The 27,228-nt window shown below is 40.5% G+C and overlaps 1 protein-coding gene across 17 annotated transcripts in view; it reads right to left on the bottom strand.

Annotated features, from left to right (window-relative positions):
• Positions 1 to 22,776, bottom strand: part of LOC126983727 (troponin I-like) — a 60,573-nt gene extending 37,797 nt beyond the window's left edge. Inside the window, exons 1-4 of one of the 17 annotated variants that reach the window (XM_050836778.1) lie at positions 22,644 to 22,731; positions 11,460 to 11,534; positions 7,141 to 7,183; positions 3,385 to 3,429 (exon numbers count right to left, since the gene is read on the bottom strand). In XM_050836778.1, the coding sequence (XP_050692735.1) occupies positions 3,385 to 3,429; positions 7,141 to 7,183; positions 11,460 to 11,485 (114 nt within the window). In that variant the 5' untranslated portion in view covers positions 11,486 to 11,534; positions 22,644 to 22,731. Of the gene's footprint in view, positions 1 to 3,384; positions 3,430 to 7,140; positions 7,184 to 10,622; positions 10,660 to 11,459; positions 11,541 to 22,643 lie in introns of those variants that run through there. The other 16 variants (XM_050836779.1, XM_050836786.1, XM_050836777.1 and 13 more) reach the window with 16 other exon arrangements.
• Positions 22,777 to 27,228: the final 4,452 nt, after the last annotated feature.

Here is a 27,228-nt window from a genome sequence, read left to right as displayed (position 1 = left end):
CTTAAAAAAATAAAAAAAAGTAAGAATCTTCATTAAATTTTGTCCTGCCGGGCGGTGGGTGCGAGCTGACCTCCGCCCCGGGAGTGTGGGGGGCGGGTGAGAGGGCGCCCCTCCCCACGGCCCCCCACACTAATGGAGTGGCGGGGGGCGGCTCCCCTACCCCAGCACTGCCCCCCGGTCCCGCCTCTGGCCCCCGCTGCAGCCTCTGATAATGAGCAGTTCAGTGGTGTCTGTGGGGGTCAAGATGAAACACATAATCTACGCCTTGACTTACAGATCAATGGACACTTTTCCTGCGTGTTCATTAGCCTTTCGTAACTTTATTAATGCAAGGTGATGAGAGATGAGCCTTCCTTTGATATGTCTGAAGCTAAGAAGTACTGTATGTGTGTAGCAAAGATTCAGGATGTGTCAGGAAGGAAACTGAATCCAATCACATATTCGACCTCGTATATAAGCTGAATGAGGATTGATTACGACTCTGACAATACACTTCCTTTGAGACATCTGAAGCTGAGAAGTGTGTGTGTATCGGAAATTTAGGAAGTACAAGGAAGGAAACTTAATCCAATCACATACTCAACCTTTTACATAAGCAGAGAGAGGATTAAATTATGACTCCAACAATACCCTTCCTTTGAAATGTCTGAATCTAAGAAATATGTGTGTATGAAAAATTGTGGAAGTAACAAGAAGGAAACTTAATCCAATCACATACTCAACCTTTTACATAAGCAGAGAGAGGATTAAATTATGACTCTGACAATACCCTTCCTTTGAAATGTCTGAATCTAAGAAATATGTGTGTATGAAAAATTGAGGAAGTAACAAGAAGGAAACTTAATCCAATCACATATTCAACCTTTTACATAAGCAGAGAGAGGATTAAATTATGACTCCAACAATACCCTTCCTTTGAAATGTCTGAAGCTAAGAAATATGTGTGTATGAAAAATTGAGGAAGTAACAAGAAGGAAACTTAATCCAATCACATATTCAACCTTTTACATAAGCAGAGTGAGGATTAATCGTGACTTTGACAAAACACATTAGACATTACGTATTCTCTTACAGGACAGCGCTACGAGGCTCCAAAATGATACAAACACCAATTTCTCTCGCTATCAAACATGAGTACTTATTGAAGAGGAAATAATGACCGATAGACAGTACTCGAATTCTGAAGAGGATGAACGGAAAACTATGAATTGATATACGTAAATCCGACATTTCTCTCTTACTGAAACAAAGAAGAAAAACTCATGTGATAGAAAGGACTCATATGTTTAAGAGATGGAACAAAAAGACTGTGAACCATTATACAACCCACTGGACCACCTCGCTTAGCACCCCCACAGACAGGTGAACTTACGGCACCAGAGAGGCTGCAGAATAACAGACACGCCACCACAGAACCCAAGAGAAAAAAAAAACCATTAGTGACATATGGGAAGGCTGTGCGACGGGGCATGTTCTGGGGCCGGGGCAGGGTGGGGGGGCATGACGGGGTGCGGGGGAGGTGACTAGGGTGCCCCGCGTCCGTCCATCGCCTGGCGGCCACCGAGGGGGAGGTGTGGCCCTGTCCGCACGGCCCATTGATCCTGCCGCACCGCCCAGGCTGTGAGGCATTACCAAGCCACACGTAGGCCACGGCTGATGTGTGTTACGCCTCCTCCCTGGCTTGGGGGTTATGCTCGGTCCGGGGCTTAAGGAGGGGGAGGGACGGGAGGGTATCATCACACATTCCCAAAGACGATTCCATTTTTAGAACTCATACAACCGTAAAAATAAAGCTTGGATAATTTCGTACATTGAAAATGAACTTGAATCAAAATGGAGAATGGTTAACACTCGACATTTTGCCTGAGGTTCACATTTTCACGACTCAATTTCCCAGCGAGCGTTTTTTCCCGCGATACGAGTTCTCGAAATCGTACTTGGGAAATGGCGACTATACCCAAAGTCTATTTTGAGATTAAAATTTCTACGACCCAATTTTCCAGTGAGTAATTTATCCCTGGTATACGTATTTGAAACAGGGAAGCAGCGACTGATTAATTGGAGTATAGACTGGACATGGTGACTGTGCCCGACACTGTCCTTGGCTTAGTCCCGAGCTCAGGGGGGGTGAACAGCGCATCAGACTAGTGGCGGCCAGGCGGGGGCGAGGTACGATAGGCGTGGGAGGGCGTGTGTGTGGGGGCGCCCAGTACTCAGGCGGACAGGCAGTGTTACCAAGACTCGGGGTGCTGGCGGGTTGACCTTTGACCTCACAAGACCCGCATGACGTCACGTGACCTCATGGTGGCTGTGGGGCCTTAGCTTAATAGACGTTTGTTCATTATTAAATTGCTCGGCTAGATAAATTAATGATTTCTCTCCCTAACCTTCAAATTGTTTACCTTTCCAAAATATTACCTAACTTTTTTTTCTGGGTTCATGAAAATATTTTAGTTGATTTTTATATTGAACTGACGTTACTTTACTTTGGATGGAAATTAAAATGAACCTTTACTGAAGCAGACAACTCACTGAAATGATCCTCCAGTGAGCTTCTACAACAACATGACTTGATATTTTCCCAGATGCAAAAAAACTCTATGGCAAATCACCTACACTTTCAATTACTCTTACAGAAATCATTTGAAAGAAACTAAATATCCAACACTTTTGAAACTTTAAGAATCAATAAGAACCAAGCTGTGTGATGATTTTTTTAGGTTCATTTACTTTAGGTTATAGAATTACCTTTATGAGCTTTAAATCATAATAACTTCTTTGATATAATTCCCTAAACTTCACTAACTTTACGGTCTTTATGAAAAACAATTATAATCACCTCTAATACAATATCTTTATCCTCATTTACTTTCTGAGCTTTAAGAGAATCAATCCTAGGAGTAATTTCTATAACATTAATTTCTCAATCTTCATTTATGTTACGTTACAGAGAAGACTTTACGAGCTTTACGAGAAACAATTCTAGTCGTCTTTTTAAATAACTTCTCTATCTCTCTTTACATTATATAGAAAGACTAAGTGAATGCCTTCCCTCAATCAGGCTGGGAAAGACCTAAGCAAATAACCTTTATAATATATCTTTTCAATCTCCATTAACTTTAATATTAACTTCTACGATCTCTGTTTAGTTTACGTTACATAAAAAACCCTAAATGAAAATGATCCCTTCCCTCGGTCGGGCAGGGTATAGCTACTTAACCTTTTCAATACAACTTTTCTATCTCCGTTAACTTTAATATCAACTCCTACGATCTCTGTTTACGTTATATAAAAATCCCTAACCGAATAAAACCTCTTCCCTCGGTCGGGCATAGCTAGGCCAGTCACCCCCGTGCTGTTAGTAGGAACACACAATCCACATACTTCCAAAGCTTTCTGTCTGGCCAGTACCTCAGCCGCCTTGGCCCTCTGTGGGAGAGAAAGAGGGCGGGAAGGGTGTTAGGCATGGGGCGAGGTGTGGGCGGCCCTTCACGGCACCCTCACCTCCACCCCACGCCCTCCGGTGAACACACACACATATACACATTCACAGGGGTTGGATAAGAGTATATAGACTGGTGAAGATTTGAGGGTTTCTGCTTTCATACTTTGTCTATCTACTGGTCTTGAGGAGATAGATAAAAAGTGGTTTTTCTCATGCATTTCTGTGTCTGTACGTATGCATGATCACACACATACATACACACATACACTCATACACACATTCACCTCCATTCATGAGACAGTTGGAATATCGACAGAGATAGAGAAGAGGAAGAAGTACCGTCTACATTCGAGTACGGTTGCATTGTGAATCATCCAGGTTGTAAAACGAAGGGATGGATTCAAGACAACACCAAGTCCAGAATTATATGGATGTGTCGCCGTAGCAAAGACACATGGGACGGCCGTGTAGATGCAACACACGTAATGGTTAATCTTGGTTTGGGGCGGGTTATCATCGTAAACCGTGTGTGTAAAGAACAGTCCTGAGATTGGTACTGTTCCGAGAGAGGAGGAAACAGTATACAGGGATCGCTCGGACATCCGTTGAAGATATTAACTGTTAGACTGTCATGGTAAATCAAGGTTGTATATACGTGCTTTGGGGGGGAAAACAGAGACCAAAATGTACCGTTCACTCAAGCTCGGAGTGAATGTATTGAAATTAATGGAGGGAGTGGAAATAAAATAACGTGTTCCTTGATGTAGACGGAAGAATGTTTAATGTGACTGTTGGTGTTTACGTACTGAAGGGGTCTGCGAGGGTTTACTGAAGGGGGAGGATAGTGTTTCTGTTTTGTAGTGGAAATTGAAACGGAAAATGAAATAAAAACAGAAACTCAAATAAAACAAAACCGGTGAAATAAATACGATATCGGTCAAATATTTTCCGAAGTGAGATTGAAAAGCGATAATTTTGACTCCGCCGCAAAACAAAAATATCCGATAGAGAAAGAAAATAAAAATAAAACAGAAACTCATATAAAACAAGAACGGTGAATTAAATATCGGTCAAATATTTTCCGAAGTGAGATTGAAAAGCGATAATTTTGACTCTGCCGCAAAACAAAAATATCCGATAGAGAAAGAAAATAAAAATAAAACGGAAACTCATATAAAACAAGAACGGTGAATTAAATATCGGTCAAATATTTTCCAATGCGATAGAAAAATATCCAATAGAGAAAGAAAATATAAATAAAACATTACGCGATTCATCTACGTAACGTTTTTCTACGCGGTATTCTTCTACAAGACCCGAAATCACGTCTTTTTGTTTTTTTCTACATTATGCGATTCGTCTACGTAACATTTTTCTACTTGACATTCTTCTAAGAGACTCGACATCGCATCTTCTTTTTCCTAGATTACGAGTTTCTTCTACGTAACATCTCTCTACTAGGCACTCTTCTACGAGACTCGACATAACATACTCTTATACCCCAAACACCATACAGCACTCACACACACTCGGGCCGGGCGTAAGGGTAACCAGGATGCCATGAACACCCACCAACGTAAAATATATCACAGCAACTACGAGGGAGCTTTTGGAATATTTACTCTCACAAAAAAAGGGAATCGGATAAAGCTACTTTGAATTCTTATATCCGTGAACAAACTACGACTAATGCTATGGGTACGGATATGTATATTTCATCAGGCAAGTCTCTAGTTGTATTCATGACAGGGAGAGAATGGAGGGAAAACTTAATCGATTGTATAAATGAAAATTATAAAGTGAATCTAATTTTTTCGTATATATTCATAAGCGAGACACTACTTCTACTGCGAGTATGGGTGGCTACGGTATATACGCTCATGGCTCTCTGCAAGCTACGAGGCTACGCTAAGACGGTCACTCGGCTATGCGCTAACACGCACACACACACACACACACACGTTACCCTTGACCAAAAGAATGGCTGTAAGGTATAAAAATTGAGGTTATCACAGTCATCACTAGGGTCCTCTATACATGACTTGGGTGAAGAAAAAAAAGAGTATTGATATTGACATTTTACTTGACTTATAAACTTTGATATATTTTTGCAGTCTGAGAAAATTGATTAAAAATGGTTCTGTATGTTTACGTTATTTGTTATTGCTGGTGCTGAAGGCCTGAAGTGTACTTAGAGAATTGTTTGAAGAGTGAATATAAGTTTGATGGTTAACTTAGGTGTGTTTTTGGTAAGGTAGTTTTCCCTCGAAGTCGCAAACCTTCAAAACCAGAGAAAAAAATTAATTCCTGAGGCCAATATGACTTTTTTTTAAATATTCCGAAATGAAAATAAGTTAAAAAGTGAATTCCTGGACCCTTTTAATTTTTCTAACATTCTGAAGACAAAATCATACGTTAAAACATGAATTCCCGAGCCAATATAATTTTTTGAACATTACGAAGTGAAAATTCTACGTTACAAAGTGAATTCCTGGACCAATTTAACTTTTTTGAACATTCCGAAATTAAAATATTACGTTAAAATATGAATTCCAGAGGCCAATATAACATTTTTTAACATTCCGAAGAGAAAGTTTAACGTTACGAAAAGCAAACGGCAACTTAACTTTTCTCTAATATTCCGAAAAGAAAATTATACATTAAAATATTAATTCCCGAGACCAATACAACTTTTTTAAAAATTTCTAAAGAGGAGATTCTACATTACAAACAGCAAACGACAATTTAACTTTTTCGATTATTACGAAGACAAAATTGCACGTTCAAAAATGAATTCCCGGACCAATATACTTTTTTTTTAATATTCCGAAGAGGAGATTCTATATTACGAAAAGCAAATGATCGAAACCAAATGACGTTACGATGAGGAAAATGATTTAATAGCCTCTTCTGATACGTATTCTCAAGCGCTCGACATAGGAAAGAAATGACTCGGCTATCATCATTATCATTATCGTCATTATTATTATTATTATTATTATTATTACGAGTGTTTCCGTGGAAGGCCGAGGCGTCGAGGGAAAACTATGGGCGGGCGGAGAGGCAACACAACGCGAGAATAAAAAAAAAAAAAAAATAAATAAATAAAAATAAAATAAAATAAAAAATAAATAAATAAATAAAATAAATAAATAAAAACCTTCTGAATATGCCATGTGTGTCTACCCCTGAAAATACGTCGCTTGAGGAAGGAAGGAAGAAGAGAAGGAAGGAAGGAGAGGAGGAGGAGGAGGAGGATGAAGAAAGAGAAGGAAATTAAGAAACCCAAGAAGAGAAGGAAAGAAGGAAGGAAGGAAGGAGAGGAGGAGGAGGATGAAGAAAGAGAAGGAAATCAAGAAACGCAAGAAGAGAAGGAAGGAAGGAAGGAAGGAAGGAAGGAGAGGAGGAGGAGGAGGAGGATGAAGTAAGAGAAGGAAATTAAGAAAAGGAAGGAGATGGGTAGAAGAGAAGGAAGGAAAGAAGGAGAAGAGAGGAGGAGGAGGAGGAGGAGGAGCATATTTTACTCACTCTCACTTCTCTTCCTCACTATCTTCCTCTTCCTCCTCCTCTAAGCGACATCCGAAGGGTAACTCACACGGTCCCATCCACAAGGTATCAAATTTTACGGTTGCGCCACCTCTCCGAGCCCAAGGCGTGTGGTAGTGGTTGAGTGGGTTAGTTTAGCTTCGACTTACGGCCGCTGGGTCCTCCTCCTCCTCGCTGGACTCCTCCTCGCTGCTGCAGGCCCACCACAACACACATATTAGGTCAAAGGTCACACCACTCCCCTCCGTCATGCATTGCCACCCTGCCCTTCTGTACCGCCCCTGCCGCACCTTCTCCTCGCCTCTGCTTCAGTTTAACAGCTTCTTTGTGTTCCGCTCATCTCTTTTAATCAAGGGCTTATCTATCGCTTATCGGTGGTGTGAATGTCTTTTTAAATCTATGTAAATTTAGTTGATTTGTTCCACGTTGTTTCAGTTTGTCACTTGCTTGGTTCATTTGATCAAGGCATTTATCTTTCTTTTATTTCACTTGTTCTCAAAGCTAACTGGAATATAGCACAGTTTCTTTGGAGTCGGCAACTGGGGTAACTATATCAAATACTGAATTGGGTACGGAAGCGGTCGAAATTTCCTCTAAGTGATTGGCTGCGTAAACTATCAAATGTTGACTCGTGAAGGAGGAGTTTCTGAAGGAGAGGTGAGGAGTGGCGGACCTTCTTAGCCATCAGTAAAACAAGGGTCTGCTGGTGCTGGTTTTGAACTCAATCATCCGAGCCCTCTGTATCTTAAAATTTATCATCTTAACTTTTCAATTTCAAACATAACAATGAATAACAAAAAGAATAGAAGGAATGAAAGATCGAAAGGAATACTGACACTGAACTTTGCATAAAATTTACAATCATTCACGTCTGGACTCAATCATCCGAGCCCTGTGTATCTTCAAATTTATCAACTTAACTTTTCAATTTCAAACATAACAATGAGTAACAAAAAGAATCAAAGGAATGAAAGATCGAAAGGAATACTGACACTTAACTTTGCATAAAATTTACAATCATTCACGTCTGGACTCAATCATCCGAGCCTTGTGCATCTTCAAATGTATCATCTTAACTTTTTAATTTCAAACGTAACAACAAATAATGAAAAGAATGAAAGGAATGAAAGAACAAAACCGATACTGAACTTTCCATAAAATTTCCAGTTATTCGCATTTCAACTTACTGACGTTATCGCTAAAAACTCCTGATTTCTCGCTATACATAAGAAACCAAAGGATGGATAATTTTCTCAGAGCCAACACCAGCAGGCCGTGACTCTGCTCTGCCAAGGCGAGGGAAAGCCAAAGCCAGAACGAAAGAAAAGAACGAGGAAAAGAGAAAAAAAAAGGGCTGCGTTATCTATGAAAGTGCCGAGGAAATAAATAAAACCCTTGCGTCAATATAAAATTAGGCCTATAATGAAGAATACAACATAGGTGGGAGGTATTTGGCATCAGCTGAAAGGAAAAAGCGAGTTAAATAAAAAAAGATGGTAAAATGCAAAAGAAAGGTGAAGGAATATTGTAAAATGTGTTGTGAGGTGTTTGGGTCGTAAGCAAAAGCTGGCGGTCACGAATGTAAAAATTAAGTCTCGTCTCCGTCAGTCGTGTTTGCTGGCTTGAGACTCTTTACTGAGGATGGCGAGAGGTTCCGTAATTTTTAAGACTTTTTCGTCATTTTAGTATTTCCATGATTTTTTTTTTGCGACACAAGAGGGAATGAGAGTTTTGATCATTACAGTTACAAGGTGTTTGGTTTTAAGAAGAGGAGCGTGCTGGGATCGTAAAATAACATTACACAGGAGGCAGTGAGAGTTTTGAGCGTCCCAGTTACGAGTTTTTTAATTTTAAGAAAAGGAGCGTACTGGGATCGTAAAATAACATGACATAGGAGACAGTGAAAGTTTTGAGCATCCCAGTTATGAGTTTTTTAATTTCAAGAAGAGGAATGTACTGGGATCGTAAAATAACATGACACAGGAGGCAGTGAAAGTTTTGAGCATCCCAGTTACGAGTTTTTTAATTTTAAGAAAAGGAGCGTACTGGGATCGTAAAATAACATTACATAGGAGGCAGTGAAAGTTTTGAGCATCCCAGTTACGAGTTTTTTAATTTTAAGAAAAGGAGCGTACTGGGATCGTAAAATAACATGACATAGGAGACAGTGAAAGTTTTGAGCATCCCAGTTACGAGTTTTTTAATTTTAAGAAGAGGAGCGTACTGGGATCATAAAATTAACATGACATAGGAGACAGCGAGAGTTTTGATCGTCCCAGTTACGAGTTTTTTAATTTTAAGAAAAGGAGCGTACTGGGATCGTAAAACTAATTCATATCTTTACTTTCATGTCTAAACTTACCACACTGGGAAAAGACAAGAAATATAATAAGTAAGTACAGTAAGTGGCCTCTGAAGATGTAATATACGAAAGTACTTACCATATTTCTCATTTACTTTTCCCAGTGTGGTAAGTGGACACGTCTTTGCGGTGAAACGAAGCTACTGCGTATAATTTCTTGTGTTATCCTCAGTAAATCATATACTTGTAAACTTTGAAAATAAAACCAAAATAAAACATGTTAGTAAAGCTTCATATAGCGTCAGAAGGCTCAGAATATTGGCATCGTTAAAGTAAACACCAAAATAATACGTAAAATAAATCAAAAAGCTCCCGTAACCAACAAAAAACTCATTAATACCTCACTTGTTAATCCACCTCATTCTGGAAAAGGTCAGTCGTGGGTGAGACAAAATAAATGATCATAAAAACAATGCACGTTGTACCTCATCTTACCTTTGTGTGTCTGTCTGTCTGTCTGTCATCTCGTGAAAACTGACTCTCACGTTCACTAAAGCAATTACGCACACACCTAGGTCTAATATTAGCGCGTGTCTGACCGCCCATATGCAACAGTCCAATTGGTGACTATATTAGGGAAAAAAATGCGTACTCAGAAAATTTAGGTTAAGCATAAAATTTGTCTACTGCCTAAAGAAGGACGGGCATATTCTTTCCTTGACAATATGGTTATAGGAGTTTGTTATCAGATTCCGATGATGTGAGATTTGCAATAGTATAAATTCTTGAAAGCTGGAAACTGTGATAGAGAAAAAACTATGTGATTTCTTACGGCAGGGAAATAATAATAAGAAAATAATAACTGTTTGACGCCTCAAGTGCGGGGAATTATATGAAAAAAGTTTAGCGATGAAAAAAGGTATTGATGGATTTCAGCTTCATTCCCGGAAATTGTGATGAGAAATTGTAATCATCAAGTCAGAAGTGCAGGAAAAATGATATAAAAAGCTAATGAAATGCAGAAAATTACATGAAAATTCTTATGGATGAAACTCAAGCGGTATATTTAAATCTTATTCCTAAGCTTCATTGTAAAGGTTATTTTTCCCTTAACACTGATACCAATTGAAATACTGCATATGGGACAGCTAACATACTCCGAGCATATCTTATCACATTGCTACTAAAATATATTGGTGAGTGTTTTAGAGTTTTTAGCGTCGGCAACGAGAGACACGAACGTTGAATATGATTAAGAGGAAACGGAAGAGGAATTAAAGAGAGAGAACAGAGAGAGAGAGAGAGAGAAGAAGCGTCAATCCGTAATACCTCGTCAGACATGGTGGTGGCTTCTTCCTCTGAGCTGCTTTTTTTAACATGTAGGGAAAAGGGGAGAAAATAGAGGCATTAATAGAGGTAATAGTGCACCTTCCTTCTTGGTAAGTCTCCCCCTTCGTTGTCGATTTTCTGTGGTGTCACCTTGAGAGAGAAAACCTTGGCCTTTTAACGTAGACTAATGCATTAATAGATTTTTTTTTTTATTTGGGATATGTTTGAGAATTTATACACTTCCTTCTTTTTTAATACAACCAGAAAAGAATATAAACTGCTCTGGAAAATTACGTCGAGCAATGAAAATAATCTAACCGTCGAAATCAATTTTTATCCATATATTCCGACATTCCGTTCATTTTCACGACTCGACCAAAATTTCCGAGGTCCAATATTTAATTTCTGATATGCGTACTAAACAGAAAGACGCGTACAAACTAACAAACACATCCTGTAGCCTATACATATCCTAATCGTCCTTATCTTTACCATGCTTGTGTTTGGAAATATATATAAATGTGTTTGAGAGATTGGATATATATAAACTTTGAAAGAGTTGATAGTAAGTGGATAGAGTTGTTCTCTGTCTGATAATAACTTCTGAACCTTTTATTTTTGGAGTGTGTGAGTGTGTGTGTGTGTGTGTGTGTGTGTGTGTGTGTGTGAGTGAGTGAGTGAGTGTGTGTGTGTGTGTGTGTGTTTCTATATGGTCGAAAATTAATCATTCTTGCACATATAAAACTGAAATCTGTTGGGCATAGTGCGCTTGTCAGTATGTGCGTGTCAGTGTGCGTGTGTGTGTGTGTGTGTGTGTGCATGTTACCTGTACCTTACCTGTATTCCTCCTCGTCAGAAGACATGCTGTTGTTGTTGTTGTTGTTGAGGGGGTGAAGGGGGGGAGTTTAGCGGCTGAAACCGAGATGGAAAAACACACACGGTTAGTACAGAGTAGCGCACACACAGAGGTTTACACGCGCACATAAGCGAGGATGTACTCACAGACCCGCGCACACACACTTATTTTTTTCCGACTAGTGTGTGTGTGTGAGTTTGTGAGCGTACCCTACACACACATACACACACACATGCACACACATACACAGGAGGCTCTGAACGGCCCACTCTGTGTATGTATGTGCGTGTGTGTGTGTGTGTGTGTGTATGTGTGCGTGTGTGCGTAATAAGATCTCTTCTGTTAATGTGGAAAAAATTGAGATGTGATTTTTTTTTTTTTTAGTTCAGTTCGTCATCACTCACGTAATTCTTTTGAACTATGAAAATTATTACGTGGTGAGACACAAAATAATAATAAAAACAACCAGTGAGTCCAGAAGAGTAATGAGTGAGTCAATGCAAACCATGAGTAATATTAGAAAAAAAAGAATAGTTGCTTCGTTTACGTCAATACGGGTAGTTATCTTGTTTGTTTTATTTACGAGATGCTGAGTGAGTGACCCTTTCGAGACCTTGTAAGTCATCTCGACAAGCCTTGAATCGTATGTCTAATAAATGAATTAAAAAGAATGTATTTATTACTGTTTATACTCAAGTTAAGGTCATGTATTTTAAGATTTTTTAGGTAAAGTCAAAGGAATAGATTTTTTAAAATTGAAAATCGCCTTAGTTTAAAATATCATAGAATTAAAAGGACAAGTTTTACGTCTAAATCGATTTTCCAAGTTAAAATTCATTACTATACTTTATTTTTTTATTACTATACTTACTTTTACTTAATCTATTTAATTTTGCTTTATTACTTTATTGATGTATCGTAAACTTAAATATATATGACTAAAGATGATACTAATTGTCTTAAAAGTTGTAATTCAAAATACTGTCTGATTTTTCACATGAGGTAGACTTTGAGATGCGTAGACACAGTATGTAAACAATATATCAATTTACTTCAGTTTTATCGGCATTGATTATTTAGCGCAAGAAACATGTGGTATGTCATAACCAGCTTTAAACATTGCATAATTATCAGGTCAAATAAATATGTCTTATCGGCAGTAGAGGCCTTGCGTAGTACTTTCCCAGCGCCAACATTGATTAGTATTTAGCGTAATAACCAGTTTTAAACATTGCATAATTATCAGGTCAAATAAATATGTCTTATCCACAGTAGCGGCCTTGCGTAATATACTTTTCTCCGCACAAACATTGATTATTTAGCGCAAGAAACATGTGGTACGTCATAACCAGTTTTAAACATTGCATATTTATCAGGTCAAATAAATATAATGCAGAAGTGTGTTTGTTTCCGAGTCAGTGTCAGTCATGCGAAGGCCACGTTTAGGGCGCTAACCGCATGATGAGAGAGACTCGGAGGACACGAGGATACAAGCTATTCTGGTGAGGACGAGAGGGAGCGCAACGGCACCTCTCTCGTAACAAAACAGTGAACTCTCTCGGTATCCATTTCAGTTTTTACATTAGAGGATACGGCTCAAGGGCAATAATAATAATAATAATAATAATAAAAAACACTACTTGCTGCTCCTATAAATGATAAAAGTAGAGAAGCCAAAAGAGAGGTCAATTTTGGGTGGAATTTTGCTTTCTATTTTATGGAAGCTATGTATCGTAGGTCTTGCGTTCCTAGACTTTTGCCTTATTTGCGGTATTAAGAGAAATGCTTATATATGGTCTTCCACAAGGAGAGAATGATGACCCTTAGAACTGAATGTATTTGAAGATGTGTTTTAATATGAGCGGAATTTAGCAGGGATTTTAATTATATATTTTTAACCCTGATTCCTTTAAAATAATGAGTTTTTTTTTTCATCATTATCAGAAGTGAATATATTTGAAGCATATGTGGTTTTAGTATGAGCGAAATTTATCAAGCATTTTTTGTATATAATTTTAATCCTGATACCTTTACAAATATGAGTCTTTTTTTCATCACCATCAGAACTGAGTGTATTAGAAGCTTATGTGGTTTTAATATGAGCGAAATTTATCAGGCACTCATCGTATATAATTTTAATCTTGATACCGTTACAAAATACGAGTTTTTAATCACCACCAGAATAGCTCAGCACATAGAGTATAATATTAAAGAGTAAAACATTAAAAGGGAACAGGAACACCATGTCATCGTAGAGACCGGCATTCAAGGAGAGAAAAAAACCAACCTTCGGAAATTAAAAGTAAACAAACAGGTCATTCAAAATCATATGATAATCGCGTTAGATAAAATAATAGTAATAATAGTAATGGTAGGAACAGCAGAGGTGGTAAATGAAAATGTGTGTCTTTCCCAAACCAGAGACTGAGGGAAGATTCAAAATTATCACCAGGGATAATTTTGAGATGTTCCCGGAAGAATATCAAAATGACACGCGCTCGGCAGATACGAAAATATGCAATCAGATAAAATTTAATAAAGGAAGAAAAGAGAAAGAAGAAGGGGATATGAAGATGATGTAAGGAAAATGATGAAGGAGAAGGAGGAGGAGATATGGAAGAATAATGAGTAGTAGAAAAAGGAGATGAAGGAGTAGAAGAAGAGGAGTAGGAGAAAAAATGCAATTGGATGAAATTTAATAAAGAAAAGAGATAGAAGAAGGAGAAAATGAAGATGATGTTAAGAAAAAGAAGAAGGAAAAGGAAGAGGAGATTTGGATGAACAATGAGGAGTAGAAAAAGTAGATGAAGAAGTAGAAGGAGAAGAGGAAAAAGAAGGAGGAGGAGGAGATGGAGAGAAAAAGAAAAAGAGTATATAGAAAACGGAGATATGGAAGACTCAGTGTAAGAAAAAACGTTGAAATTGAAAGATAAACTAAAGCAAAACAACACCATTATACAATTCACTTCAGATTATCAATGACATAACTTATAATTTCTCAAGATGAATTACGTACTTAAAAAATGATCTGCCGAGTGGGTGACATTTCTGCGGGTCACGAAGGGAGAGAAATAAATGAAAATAAAATCACCACACGGTTCTACTTACTCTTGGGGGTGACTAGAGGCGGTGTGTGCGTGTATGTGCGTGTGTGTGTGTGTGTGTGTGTGTGTGTGTGTGAGAGATTGGGCTCTACTGGCGACTAACATTTTTCTACATTCCAGTCTAATTTTACTTTCGACTAACTCTTCAAACCTACTAACACATGATCATTAACTAACACACTAAATAACAGTCTAATATAATCATTTTTTCAACATCTTTCTATATTTCAGTCTAACTTCTGCTTTCTATCATATATTCAAACAACCTTCTAATACATAATCACTAGGAAAGTTTTGTTTAGTCGGCGCAACATCTGTGGTCATATGCCGGAGAGAGACAGAAGGGGAAACATTCACTAACTCACTAAAGACTTAACTAACATATGGTCATCATCTTTTCTCTCTATGTCAGGTTAACGCACTCGTACAAAATCGACAATGTGGGGTGACAACTTAACACTAGATACAAGCTAAGCGCCATTATAAAAAAAATATGACCTGCAAAGTATCTAAATAAATTCAAGTATAGGTCAATGCAATATCTAGTAAGAATTTAATTATCTCTATATATATAACACAATATCTAAGGTACTTACACTAGGGATACAAACTAAGCGCTATTATAAAAAAAATATTACCTGCAAACTACCCCAAAATCTATCATTCAAGTATAGGTCAATGGAATATCTAGTAGGAATTAAATGATCTCTATTTATATAACACAATATCTAAGGTACTTACACTAGGGATACAAACTAAGCACTATTATAAAAAAAATATTACCTGCAAACTACCCCAAAATCTATCATTCAGGTATAGGTCAATGCAATATCTAGTAGGAATTAAATGATCTCTATATTTAAACACAATATCTAAGGTACTTACACTAGGGATACAAACTAAGCACTATTATAAAAAAAATATTACCTGCAAACTACCCCAAAATCTATCATTCAGGTATAGGTCAATGCAATATCTAGTAAGAATTTAATTATCTCTATATATATAACACAATATCTAAGGTGCTTACACTAGGGATACAAACTAAGCACTATTATAAAAAATATATTACCTGCAAACTACCCCAAAATCTATCATTCAAGTATAGGTCAATGCAATATCTAGTAAGAATTTAATTATCTCTATATATAACACAATATCAAAGGTACTTACACTAGGGATACAAACTAAGCACTATTATAAAAAAAATATTACCTGCAAACTACCCCAAAATCTATCATCCACGTATAGGTCAATGGAATATCTAGTAGGAATTAAATGATCTCTATATTTAAACACAATATCTAAGGTGCTTTAAAATAATGTATATTTCAACTAGTCACTATAATGATTACTATAGGAACAGGTCATCACTAAGATAGTATACATAATTTTAATACTATTGCAATACTATGTAAATCTTATGTCTAAAAGGGGAGAAATTTACGATTATATTTCATGTGGATCCTGGAAATGTGTTGTAAAAATAGATAAATAAATAAATAAGATTGATTTTCATGTATTAGAGCATTTAAGGATATCGTAAGGGATAGATGCAGTTTCCCATTTTCTTTTTTCCTTCTCAGTTTCCCATTTTCTTTTTTCATTCTCGATTTCCCATTTTCTTATTTCATTTTCCATTTTCTTTTATCTTTCAGTTTCCCATTTTCGTTCTCATTTTCAGTTTCTCATTTTCTTTTTTCATTCTCAGTTTCCCATTTTCTTTTTTCCTTCTCAGTTTCTCATTTTCTTTTATCCCTCTCAATTTCCCATTTTCTTTTCTCATTCTTAATTTCCCATTTTCTTTTTCCTTCTCAATTTTCCATTTTCGTTTTTCCTTCTCAATTTCCCATCTTCTTTTTTCCTTCTCCATTTCCTGCTTTTCTTTTTTCCTTCTTCATTTCCTGCTTTTCTTTTTTTCCTTCTTGATTTTTTGCTACGTATAGATTTGGTGAGTTTATAGATGCCAGAAACTTCATTATTATTATTTCCTTTCCTTCATCTTCTTCGTGGAATGGAATCAATTGGAACCTTCATATTTTCATTCATCTATTGCATTTTTTATCATTTTCATGGGTAGTCATTTTTGTCCTTTTCCTTTTCTTCCCTCAGTTGACTAATTTTCATCTTCTCTTTCAACGCATTTCATTTTTTTCTTTTCCTCTCCCTGACATCAAATTCCTCTCTCTCTCTCTCTCTCTCTCTCTCTCTCTCTCTCTCTCTCTCTCTCTCTCTCTCTCTCTCTCTGTATCCCACCGCTGCCACCAGTGTAACAATCTCTCTCTCTCTCTCTCTCTCTCTCTCTCTCTCTCTCGTAGCCTGTTACAAAATTAGCAAAGTAGAGGTGAGGGTAGCCAGCTGTCCCCCCCTTTCCCTCCCTCCTTCCCTTCCTTCCTTCCTTCCTGTCCCTATAACTCTCTCTCTCTCTCTCTCTCTCTCTCTCTCTCTCTCTCTCTCTCTCTCTCTCTCTCTCTCTCTCTCAAAATATCATCAACTCCATATCCAATTTAGTCTTTCTCTATATGTTTCGTCTACTGCCTTGGCTCTCTCTCTGGCCGGCGCCCAAGACGGAGGAGGAGGAGGAGGAGGAAGAGGAGAAGGAGGGGAAGAGAGGGAGTGACGGAAGTGCTGGCAGGCCTCGGGGACGGTGAAGTCAGCTCGCCCCCCTTGCCCCGCCCCGACGCCCCGCCCCCCGTGACTATAAAAGGCGGGATGAACCGGACACCAGGCTCAAAATCATTCAGCTCGCCCGTCATTGAAAATCCATAAGAGACCACGAAGTCAGTCATCCAAATACGCCTTGCACTCACAGGCACGTTAGGTTGGTATAATAAGACACTTTCGTTTCTCATACCAACTATTTATAAAGGTCTAAGAGGGGGTCAGTCAGGTTCTAATGAGTGTTCTTTAGGTTCACGGTACAGGAGAAGGGTCAAACTACCACCAGGGTCATAAAACTACTACTGGAAATGCCCACAACTCCTACGAAAGCCTTGTCAAATATGCGTTTCTTAAGGCTCACGGTACAGGAGAAGGGTCAAACTACCACCAGGGTCATAAAACTACTACTGGAAATGCCCACAACTCCTACGAAAACTTTGTCAAATATGTGTTTCTTAAGGTTCACGGTACAGAAGAAGGGTCAAACTACCACCAGGGTTATAAGACTACCACTGAAAATGCCCACAACTCCTACGAAAGCCTTGTCAAATATGTGTTCTTGGGCGACGAAATGTCTTATAATGCGACTTATATAGATTTATATTCTCAACCGCTCACGCCTCTCACTACAAAAGGAGATTAATTGGGTTTTCATAAGTGTTTCTTTACGCTCATGGTACTGAATAAGTCAAACTACCACCGGGGTCATAATAGAACCCCTGGAAATGCCCCAAACCCATACGGAAGCCTTGTCAAATATGTGAGGTTCAACACGCATTCCCTAGCGAAGCACCGGTGTTTCGAGCGATGCGGATGAGACCAGCGGTGCCAGATTGTCGTACTTAGACCACTGGATTTATCAGTTTCAGACCCAAAACTGTTATGCCCACACAAATAATGACATCTAAATGAAGTTATTGTTAAAAGTGTTCGTTATTTCCTTTTTCTGTAATAGCTATGGGTCAGAAAACGGATAGTACAATGTGCTGAATACGATATTTTGGCAGTTCTGGATGAGACAGCGGCGGAGGCAAGAAACATCCACAACTTCTACGCTAACCTCGACAAAAGTAGATACGGAGACACAACACGAGACTAAATGCAACTAGATTCAGTCATGCCTAGTCAACATACCGCAAGTTACATACGAATCACTCATACGCTGATATAAAAGGCGTGTTATGTACCTCGATAGCGACACAGCCATTATTAACAAGTTTAGCGTGACATAAATACTTGAAGATAGAATAGAACGTGAAATATACTGGTAGAAGGTCTGTGAACCATATGCAAGCAGCCTCTCACCGCCGTTTCAAGTGAGGGAAAGGTTAGATGTTTCAAGTTTCGCGGCGAGAAATTCAATATAGCGCAACCTGAATGGCGTCGACTGATTAATGAACTTAGGCTTGCACGGAGAGTTAAGGTTGCTATACACGGAGGCGCTTCACTATCCTACGTTTGACCAAAGATTATAATAGAATGTACGGCTTCACGCTTTCCTCAAATCCAACACGAGTCTCCCTCATTTTAGTGAAAGGTGTTACTTCGAGGGTGACGACATTTGAACCTTTGAATGACATAATTTAAGGTTTTCTAGTGTATCTTGGCGAGAGAACGTATAAAGAAACATTTTGAACCTTATATAAAAAACGCGACAATGTTTTTTTTTGTCTCGCTTTGAAATCATGTAAACAGAGACATTTGGGCAATAAAAATCCATAACAATATAAATTTTTTTGAGTCTTGGTTAGAAATCACGTAAACAAGGAGCATTTGAACTATAAAAAAAGACAACGATCTAATCTTTCCGTGTCTTGGTAAGGAATCGCGTCCTATTCTCTATCTTCCCACAAAACAAAAGAGAAACGGGGGGCGGGGGTTTAGATTCTTTTTAGCGACTTCATCCAATCCAATCTCATGCGGTGTCAAGTATCACAAATCATTACGTCATCGCTACATCGCTAGGGGGGAGCAACGTTACCATATTGCCGTACGTAGCCTCTTATTTTTTCCGATTTCCGACCCAAAATCTGTCTCCTCCACACCAATAACTACATTTAATTATAGTTACCGTTGAAAGGTTTAATTATTAGTGTCTTTTTGCTATAGTTAAGAGTCTAAAAACGGTAAACACAATGGTGGATACGATAATCTGACACCGCAGGGGGAGGGGGGGGAAGATGATGTCACCGGGCAGAGCAGACCACGCCAAGGCCCATTAGATGACCAAGCCTCCGCATTAAGCCGCCAAAGTGACCTCGAGTGAAAGGAAGCAAAAAAGGGAAAGAGGAATGATTGTAAAAGACGGAGGAAAGGAAAAAGATGAAGATAGACAAGCGAAGAGAGATAAAAGATTAGGAAATACGGAGGAAAGGAAAAAAATGAAGATAGACAAGCGAAGAGAGATAAAAGATTAGGAAATACGGAGGAAAGGAAAAAGATGAAGAGAGACAAGCGTAGAAAGGCAAGGGGAAAGATAAGCAAATAAAGGAGGGAAATAAACAGGGAAAAAGGGAAAGAAACTGATGGAAAATAAAGAAAAGGGAAAGAATTGAGTTAAATTTTAAAGGGAAGTGAAAGAAGAGATGATAAAATAGAACAAGAAAAGGAGGAAGAGGACGCAGGGAGATAAGAAGAGAGGAAAAAGAAGGGAAAAGGGAGGCAATTAAAATATATGAAGGAAAAGTGGAAGATAGGAAGTAATAATGAAATAGAAAGAAAAGAAAAAAAGGGAGAAAGGAAGGGAAGGTAGAAAGTAGGGAAGGGGTAGGAAAGGGAGGGAGGGGAAGAGAGGGGAAGGAAGAGGGGAGGGAGAGGAAGAGGGAGGGGGGAAGAGGGGAGAGAGGGGGAAGGGGGGGAGGGGACAGATGGCTACCCTCGCCCATACTCGCTAAATTTATACTCGAGAGAGAGAGAGAGAGAGAGAGAGAGAGAGAGAGAGAGAGAGAGAGAGAGAGAGAGAGAGAGAGAGAGAGAGAGAGAGAGAGAGAGGGGGGTGCAAGGGCAGAAACTATACAAGTCGAGTACATAAAAAAAAAAAATCTCTCTCTCTCTCTCGCCTACTTTCGTCCACAAAAATAATTAAGGAATGGAGGAATGGAGGGAGGGAGGGAAAGGAGGGATTGGCAAGGAGGAGACGGAGAGAAAACTGGCAGGGATGAGGAGGAGAATGAGGAGGAGGGGGAAGAAGAAGAAGAGGAGGAGGAGGAGGAGGCAAAAGAGGAAGAGGAACTTGGAGGAAACATGATACAAGGAGGAAGAATGGAGGAAGGAGAGAGAGAGAGAGAGAGAGAGAGAGAGAGAGAGAGAGAGAGAGAGAGTTAAAAAAAAATCCTAGCAGACTTCATAAACACAGGCGCCATATTGCTTCCAAGTTTCGCGGTACCACACTTTTCACGGCTATTTCGGGGCTGGGGGCGGGGCCGGGGCGGGGGCTGAGGGACTGCTGAACTGGGGGCTTTACGAAGACCTGGGACGCATCGGCATTCTTCTCTTTTATCTTCATCTTTCCATTCCACTTCGCTCATTCTTCGTTTCTCAATAAAAAAAAAGGGGGGGGGGGGGGCATTAAACTGGGCTATGAGGCTAAGAGGTTTGGGGGACGCAAGGGGGAAGCTAACATGGATTCTATATATATCTCAATTTTTCCTTCTTCATCTGTTCTCTCCGTTCTCCGTTCCCTCCCTTTAACTTTTCGTCGTTTCTCAATCTGGGGTTTTGGACTCGCTCTTAATCTGGGGTTTGGGGGCACTGCGGGGGGGGGGGGGGGGGCAGGCAAAACTGGGTAGGGGACAAATAATGCGGCTATCGGTATTGGGGTCCAAGGGAATACTGGGGTAACTAGATTTGGATTGCACACATTTTCCTCTCTCTCTTCCCTTCACTTCGCTCCATTTCAACCTCTCACTACGGACACTAAATTCACGTTCCTGGGCCATTATTCTCAAACGTTTCGACACCTTAGCAACTTCTATTGAAAAAGGCACTCGTGGGCGTTCTAGGGATTTGCATGGGTGGTTTCATGAGCGTGGCGGTAGATCAGTAAAGTTTCTGCGCCATGAACAGGACAAACACTCACGAGAATATTGACAAGACCCCGAATCGTTTGAGAATACTGACCAAGGCTAATTTTTGACCCTGTCGGCACCCCTGAGGAAGGGTCACGTGGGGTGGTGAGGCGTGGTGGCACTCCCGGATATGTCCCAGTGAGGTCGTGGAGGCTCCTGCGACTCCGAGCACTGACACTGACACTCGCCACACTAAGAGAATGTCCTGGGTTGGTACATAGATCCTCGTTCCCCTTATTTGCTGCTCTTTTGCCGTTCAGGATTCGTAAGATTAGCATTGGCACCTTCTTGAGATGTCTTCCTTATTTGAGGTTTCCTGGCCTTCGTTTCCTTTCTCGTTTTTAAAAGCTCCGGTAGGGATGGTGTACTCCTAGTTTGGTGGTCTTTACTAAGCTGCTTTGCCCCCTTTTTTTTGCCATTCAAGATTTGCAAGTTTCTTGAGATATCTTCCTTATTTGGATTTGCTTTCTGGGACTTTTTTTTTTTTTCGAGTTCTCAAAATTCCAGTCACGTAAAAATCTTCCCAGTTTGGCGGAGTTTCAAGGACGGTGCCGAGGAATTCAAGTCGGTCTTTTTGGCGTCGACATCCAAGGCAGTTTTAGGATCAGTTCAGGGGATCTCCGCCAGGAGTCTCTGGCTGCCCGAGGGCATGGCAGGGGTTTGTGTTCCCTAGGTATTTCAGAGAACTCGGCAGGGTCTTCGGCATTCCAGGTACATGGATGAACGATACCGACATGGGCTTTCGTTTCCCACAAGCATTTCAGGAACTTCGGTAGAGTTTTTCTTCCTATCCGAGGGTATCCGGCAGGGGTTCAAGTTTTGCAATGTTTCAGAGCCACCAATAAGAGTTTCGAAGTACAGATACTAGGATTTTTGGGCCTTTCTTTTATCGGTGGCAAGGGTTTTGAGTTTCGTTAGTGTTTCAGAACCACCACAGGAGTTTCGAAGCCTCATTCAGTTTTTGGGCCTTTGCGTTATGGCCGGCAGAGGTCCATATTTCGGCATGGTTTTAGAGTCACCAACAGGGATTTCAAAGCCTCAATGATAGTTTTTTGGGTCTTTGCATGATCGCCCGCAAAGGTTCATATTTCGACATGGTTTAAGAGTCACCAAGGGAAGTTTCGAAGCCCAAATAATAGGGGTTTGGGGCCTTTGCAATATCTCCGGCTGGGGTTTTAATCACCGTCAGGATATCTTTGCGAATTCCACTTCTTCGGCGGGAGTTTCAGCGGCGTTGCAGGGGTGAAAGACGGCAGACAAGGTGGACGCTGGACGCTGGACGCACCTCCTCGCCCCTGTAACCTCGTCCTTGCCGCTGGGTGCACACACTTACCTAACACTTAAGGCCGAGAGACGCGAGGGGCGTGTGGAGTCAATTCGCCCGAGGGACTGACTGTGATGCCGCGGACCTCCCACCCCCGCCTTAGCCTCGCCCGCCTTCCCACTGGCTGCCGCAGGTCACGTGACACGACCCACGAACTCGAAGCCCATTGGTCGATGCTAGTCACGTGACCCTCCCTCGCTTGCCCAAATAGGAGGGGCCCAGCGCTCCCCTCTCGACTTCTTCCCTCCCTCCCTCCCGTCTTCCCTCTCGTTTCTCGCCTCCCTCCGGATACTTTTTCTCGCTAGCCTCTCTCTCTCTCTCTCTCTCTCTCTCTCTCTCTCTCTCTCTCTCTCTCATATTTCACATATTTTAGTTTTTTTTCCTATTTATTTTGTTTTTTCTCTCCTAATCTCCTCTCACCTATATCAAGTTAGCAAGTAATTTGTATAGTTCATCTTTTTTAATTTCTTTCTCTTTTCCTTTCTTTCCTCTTTCTCCTTCCTCTCCATCCTTTCCTTAGTGAATCGTCTCTTTCCCTCCATCTTTCCTTCCCCCATTCCTTACCTTCCTTTCCTTCAAGTATAATCTCTCTTCCTTCTACCCTTCCTTTCCTTCAAGTATAATCTCTCTTCCTTCTACCCTTCCTTTCCTTCAAGTATAATCTCTCTTCCTTCTACCTTCCTTTCCTTCAAGTATAATCTCTCTTCCTTCTACCCTTCCTTTCCTTCAAGTATAATCTCTCTTCCTTCTACCCTTCCTTTCCTTCAAGTATAATCTCTTCCTTCTACCCTTCCTTTCCTTCATGTATAATCTCTCTTCCTTCTACCCTTCCTTTCCTTCAAGTATAATCTCTCTTCCTTCTACCCTTCCTTTCCTTCAAGTATAATCTCTCTTCCTTCTACCCTTCCTTTCCTTCAAGTATAATCTCTTCCTTCTACCCTTCCTTTCCTTCAAGTATAATCTCTTCCCTTCTACCCTTCCTTTCCTTCAAGTATAATCTCTCTTCCTTCTACCCTTCCTTTCCTTCAAGTATAATCTCTCTTCCCTTCTACCCTTCCTTTCCTTCAAGTATACTCTCTCTTCTCTTCTACCCTTCCTTTCCTCCCTTCACCTGTTCTCTAAAATGCAGGTGAGAGAAAGTAATTAAGGATGTCATTTCAATTATTCTATTAGGTAACTTAACACATGCTCTTCTGAAGGAAACTCTCTCTCTCTCTCTCTCTCTCTCTCTCTCTCATTCACTCAAATATGGGAAGGTATAAAAGTACCTATTTTATCTCTCTTCTCCCTCCTCCCCTCTCTCTCCTCTCTCTCTCTTTCATTCTCTCTCTCTCTCTCTCTCTCTCTCTCTCTCTCTCTCTCTCTCTCTCTCTCTCTCTCTCTCTCTCTCTCTCTCCTATATTCTTTTCTTCTTTTCCTACTCTTTCTTTCTCCCTTCTTCCTCTGCCCTTTCTCAGTCTACATTCTCTCTCTCTCTCTCTCTCTCTCTCTCTCTCTCTCTCTCTCTCTCTCTCTCTCTCTCTCTCTCTCTCTCTCTCTATTCCTTCCTCCTACCTCTGCTCTTTCTCACTCTAAATTCTCTCTCTCTCTCTCTCTCTCTCTCTCTCTCTCTCTCTCTCTCTCTCTCTCTCTCTTGGCAGTATATACACACCTCTACTTCATGACCCAAATTCTGGCCAATAAACTCAATTATCATAGTTTTGTTTCCCCTCAAATCGCTTAAGGGAAATATTTTAGTTTCCCCTTAAATCTACCAGGAGTTGTCTGCTTCATATACTCCTACCCACCCATCTTTCCCCTCTTCTTCCTCCTCCTCCTTACCATCTTCTTCCTCTTCCTTATTCATCTCTTAACCACACAACCTCTCCATCTTCTTTTCCTCTCCCTTCTCTCAAGTTTCCCTCTTCCTCTTCCTTCTCCTCTTTATCCTCCTCCTTCTCCTCTTCCTCTTTATCATCTTCATCCTCTTCCTCTTCCATCTGTTACCCACACAACGTCTCCATCTTCTTTTCCTCTCCCTTCACTCACTCCCCCTCTTCCTCTTCCTTCTCCTCTTTATCCTCCTCCTCCTCTTCCTCATTTATCTTTAACCCACGCATCTTCTCCCTTCAGTCACTCCTCCTCCTCCTCCTCCTCCTTCCCTCATAACACTTTCACCTTCTTCTCCTCTCCTTCCTCCCACCTCTTCCTCTTCCTCCTTCATCATCAAACCCCTTTTTTCTTTCCTTCCACCCACTTCTCCTCCTCCTCCATCTTCCACCCACGTAACATTTCCACCCACCTTCCTCTCCTACTCCACCTGTCTCACGTACCCATATAAGCTTCCACTATCCTCCCTTCATCCGTGGCCCAAGCAAGGTGGCGCTACTATAAAAGACTTGCCCGCGACGATAACGGAGTGGAGCCGACCAAAAGGCCTCATCAGATATGCCTCGTGGCGCTGTGGGGTGAATGTAGAAAATAAAATAAATAATGAATAAATAAATAAAGAAATGATCCACTTTAGTTTACCACCTCCTCCACTTCGCTCCTCTATCTCCTCCACTTCATCCACTTTGCTCCACTTACTCCTCCACTTTCCTATGCCTCCTTTCTCTCCACATCTGTTTACGTATTCTGACTCATCCATTGCTTACCACTCTCTCTCTGACTCATAAAAAGGCTTTCCTCGTATCTTTTTTTTTTAACTTCCCTTTTTTCTGTTTCATTTTAATCACACACACACACACACACACACACACACACACACACACACACACACACACACACACACACACACACTCACACACACACACACCAGCTGACTGACCACTCTGAGACAACAGCCAAAATAAAAACAAAAAAAAAAAGGCGAAAAATAATCCGTGCCCAGCTGTCAAAGAGTGTATGCCAAGGCTATATACTGACCATGGGTTGACGCCAAGGCTGAGGGGCAAAGGGTATCGCTAACAGAGCCTTTGAGGACAAGGATAATAGTGATGAAGATATGCCCGTTGACCATTACGTAAAAATGAAATAGGGAACACTGAGGAGGAAAAAGAATCTACTGACATTTCTGTTGGCCATTTCGCTATATGTTAAAACTGGGAGCATAGAGGTGACATACACATAGACATTCCTATTGGCCAGTGGGTAATAAGTTAACGATGGGGGCATAAGGAAGGAAAAGGACATAGCCAAAGACATTCCCACTGACCATTATGCCATATGTTAAAACTGGGAGCATAGAGGTGACATACACATAGACATTCCTATTGGCCAGTGGGTAAGAAGTTAACGATGGGAGCATAAGGAAGGAAAAGGACATAGCCAAAGACATACTCGCAGAGGTGGGCAAGTGCGGTACTTAGTGCGGTAGTACAGCATCACAAAAAAAGTACCGCACCACCGAAACTACCGCAAACTTTCTGAAAATACAGCACTACCGCGGACCGCACTAAAAAATCCTGCGGTACTTTGAAATTACTGAAGACGACATTTGCAGCGCGGTATGCTCACATTTTTTTTTTTTTACAGTGAATCGGACTCAATCAGCCAGTCGGTATCAGTCATCAGAATCAGTGATCCAATGATTCTGATTTTTCATTTATTGTTTAAAATTAAATACTAAATAGACAGACTGAACTACTACACTGCGAGTCTTCGTTAACCCGCGCGGCGCCGGCCATTTCAACCCCGGGCCCGTCATGGTGCCGGCCGATTTTTCATAGTACTATTTTAAGCATGTTTCCTTTGTTTGGACAGCCAGGATGGGATAAGTTAGCAATTTATTAGTGGAAATCGTGGATGCTGGGGGAAGCGTTCATCATACCGCGCTACAATGACAACAATAACAATGAAGAACTCAATGACCAATACAATATTAATACAATGACTCAACGCCTCAACCTCTTAATACCTCACCTCGTACGCCAAGAATGTGTGTGTGGCTATACTGTCAATCTCTCTCTCTCTCTCTCTCTCTCTCTCTCTCTCTCTCTCTCTCTCTCTCTGGGTATGACACTACACAACACTCCACGAAAGAATAAAAAAAGGAGAGAGCGAGAGAGATGATAATTTTAATGAGATAAAGAATGACGGTGAAAAGAAGAAGAGTGATTTAGTAATTAAGAAAGAAGGAAGTGCATGAAAGAACCGACACACACACACACACACACACACACACACACACACACACACGTACACACACAGCCTCCTTACACCGTCTATTTTCTCCCCTTTACGGAAGTCGCTTATAACCTTGGCACTACCACCATCACCACCACCACCACTAACACCATCACCACCATCACCATCACCACCATCACCATCACCACCACCATCTTCCTACATCACCACCCCAGCTACGATCATCACAACCACCTCCATCATCACCATCACTAAAATCCTCACTATCCTGCTGTCCCGTCATCACCAGCATCATTACCAACTCCCTTTCATCACCACCATCACCACCTACCACCCCCCCATCCCCCATCATCACCACCCACACCATAACCCCATAACCTCACCACTATCACCACCACCGCCACCATCACCACCACGGCCGGGCTTGGAGCGGACCCAAATCTATATTAGTCCCGGAGTGACCCGC

This window comes from Eriocheir sinensis, chromosome 54, assembly GCF_024679095.1.
Source record: "Eriocheir sinensis breed Jianghai 21 chromosome 54, ASM2467909v1, whole genome shotgun sequence".
Taxonomy (NCBI): domain Eukaryota; kingdom Metazoa; phylum Arthropoda; class Malacostraca; order Decapoda; family Varunidae; genus Eriocheir; species Eriocheir sinensis.
Note: the sequence above shows the minus strand (reverse complement) of the source record. Positions and strands in the feature narration are given on the sequence as shown.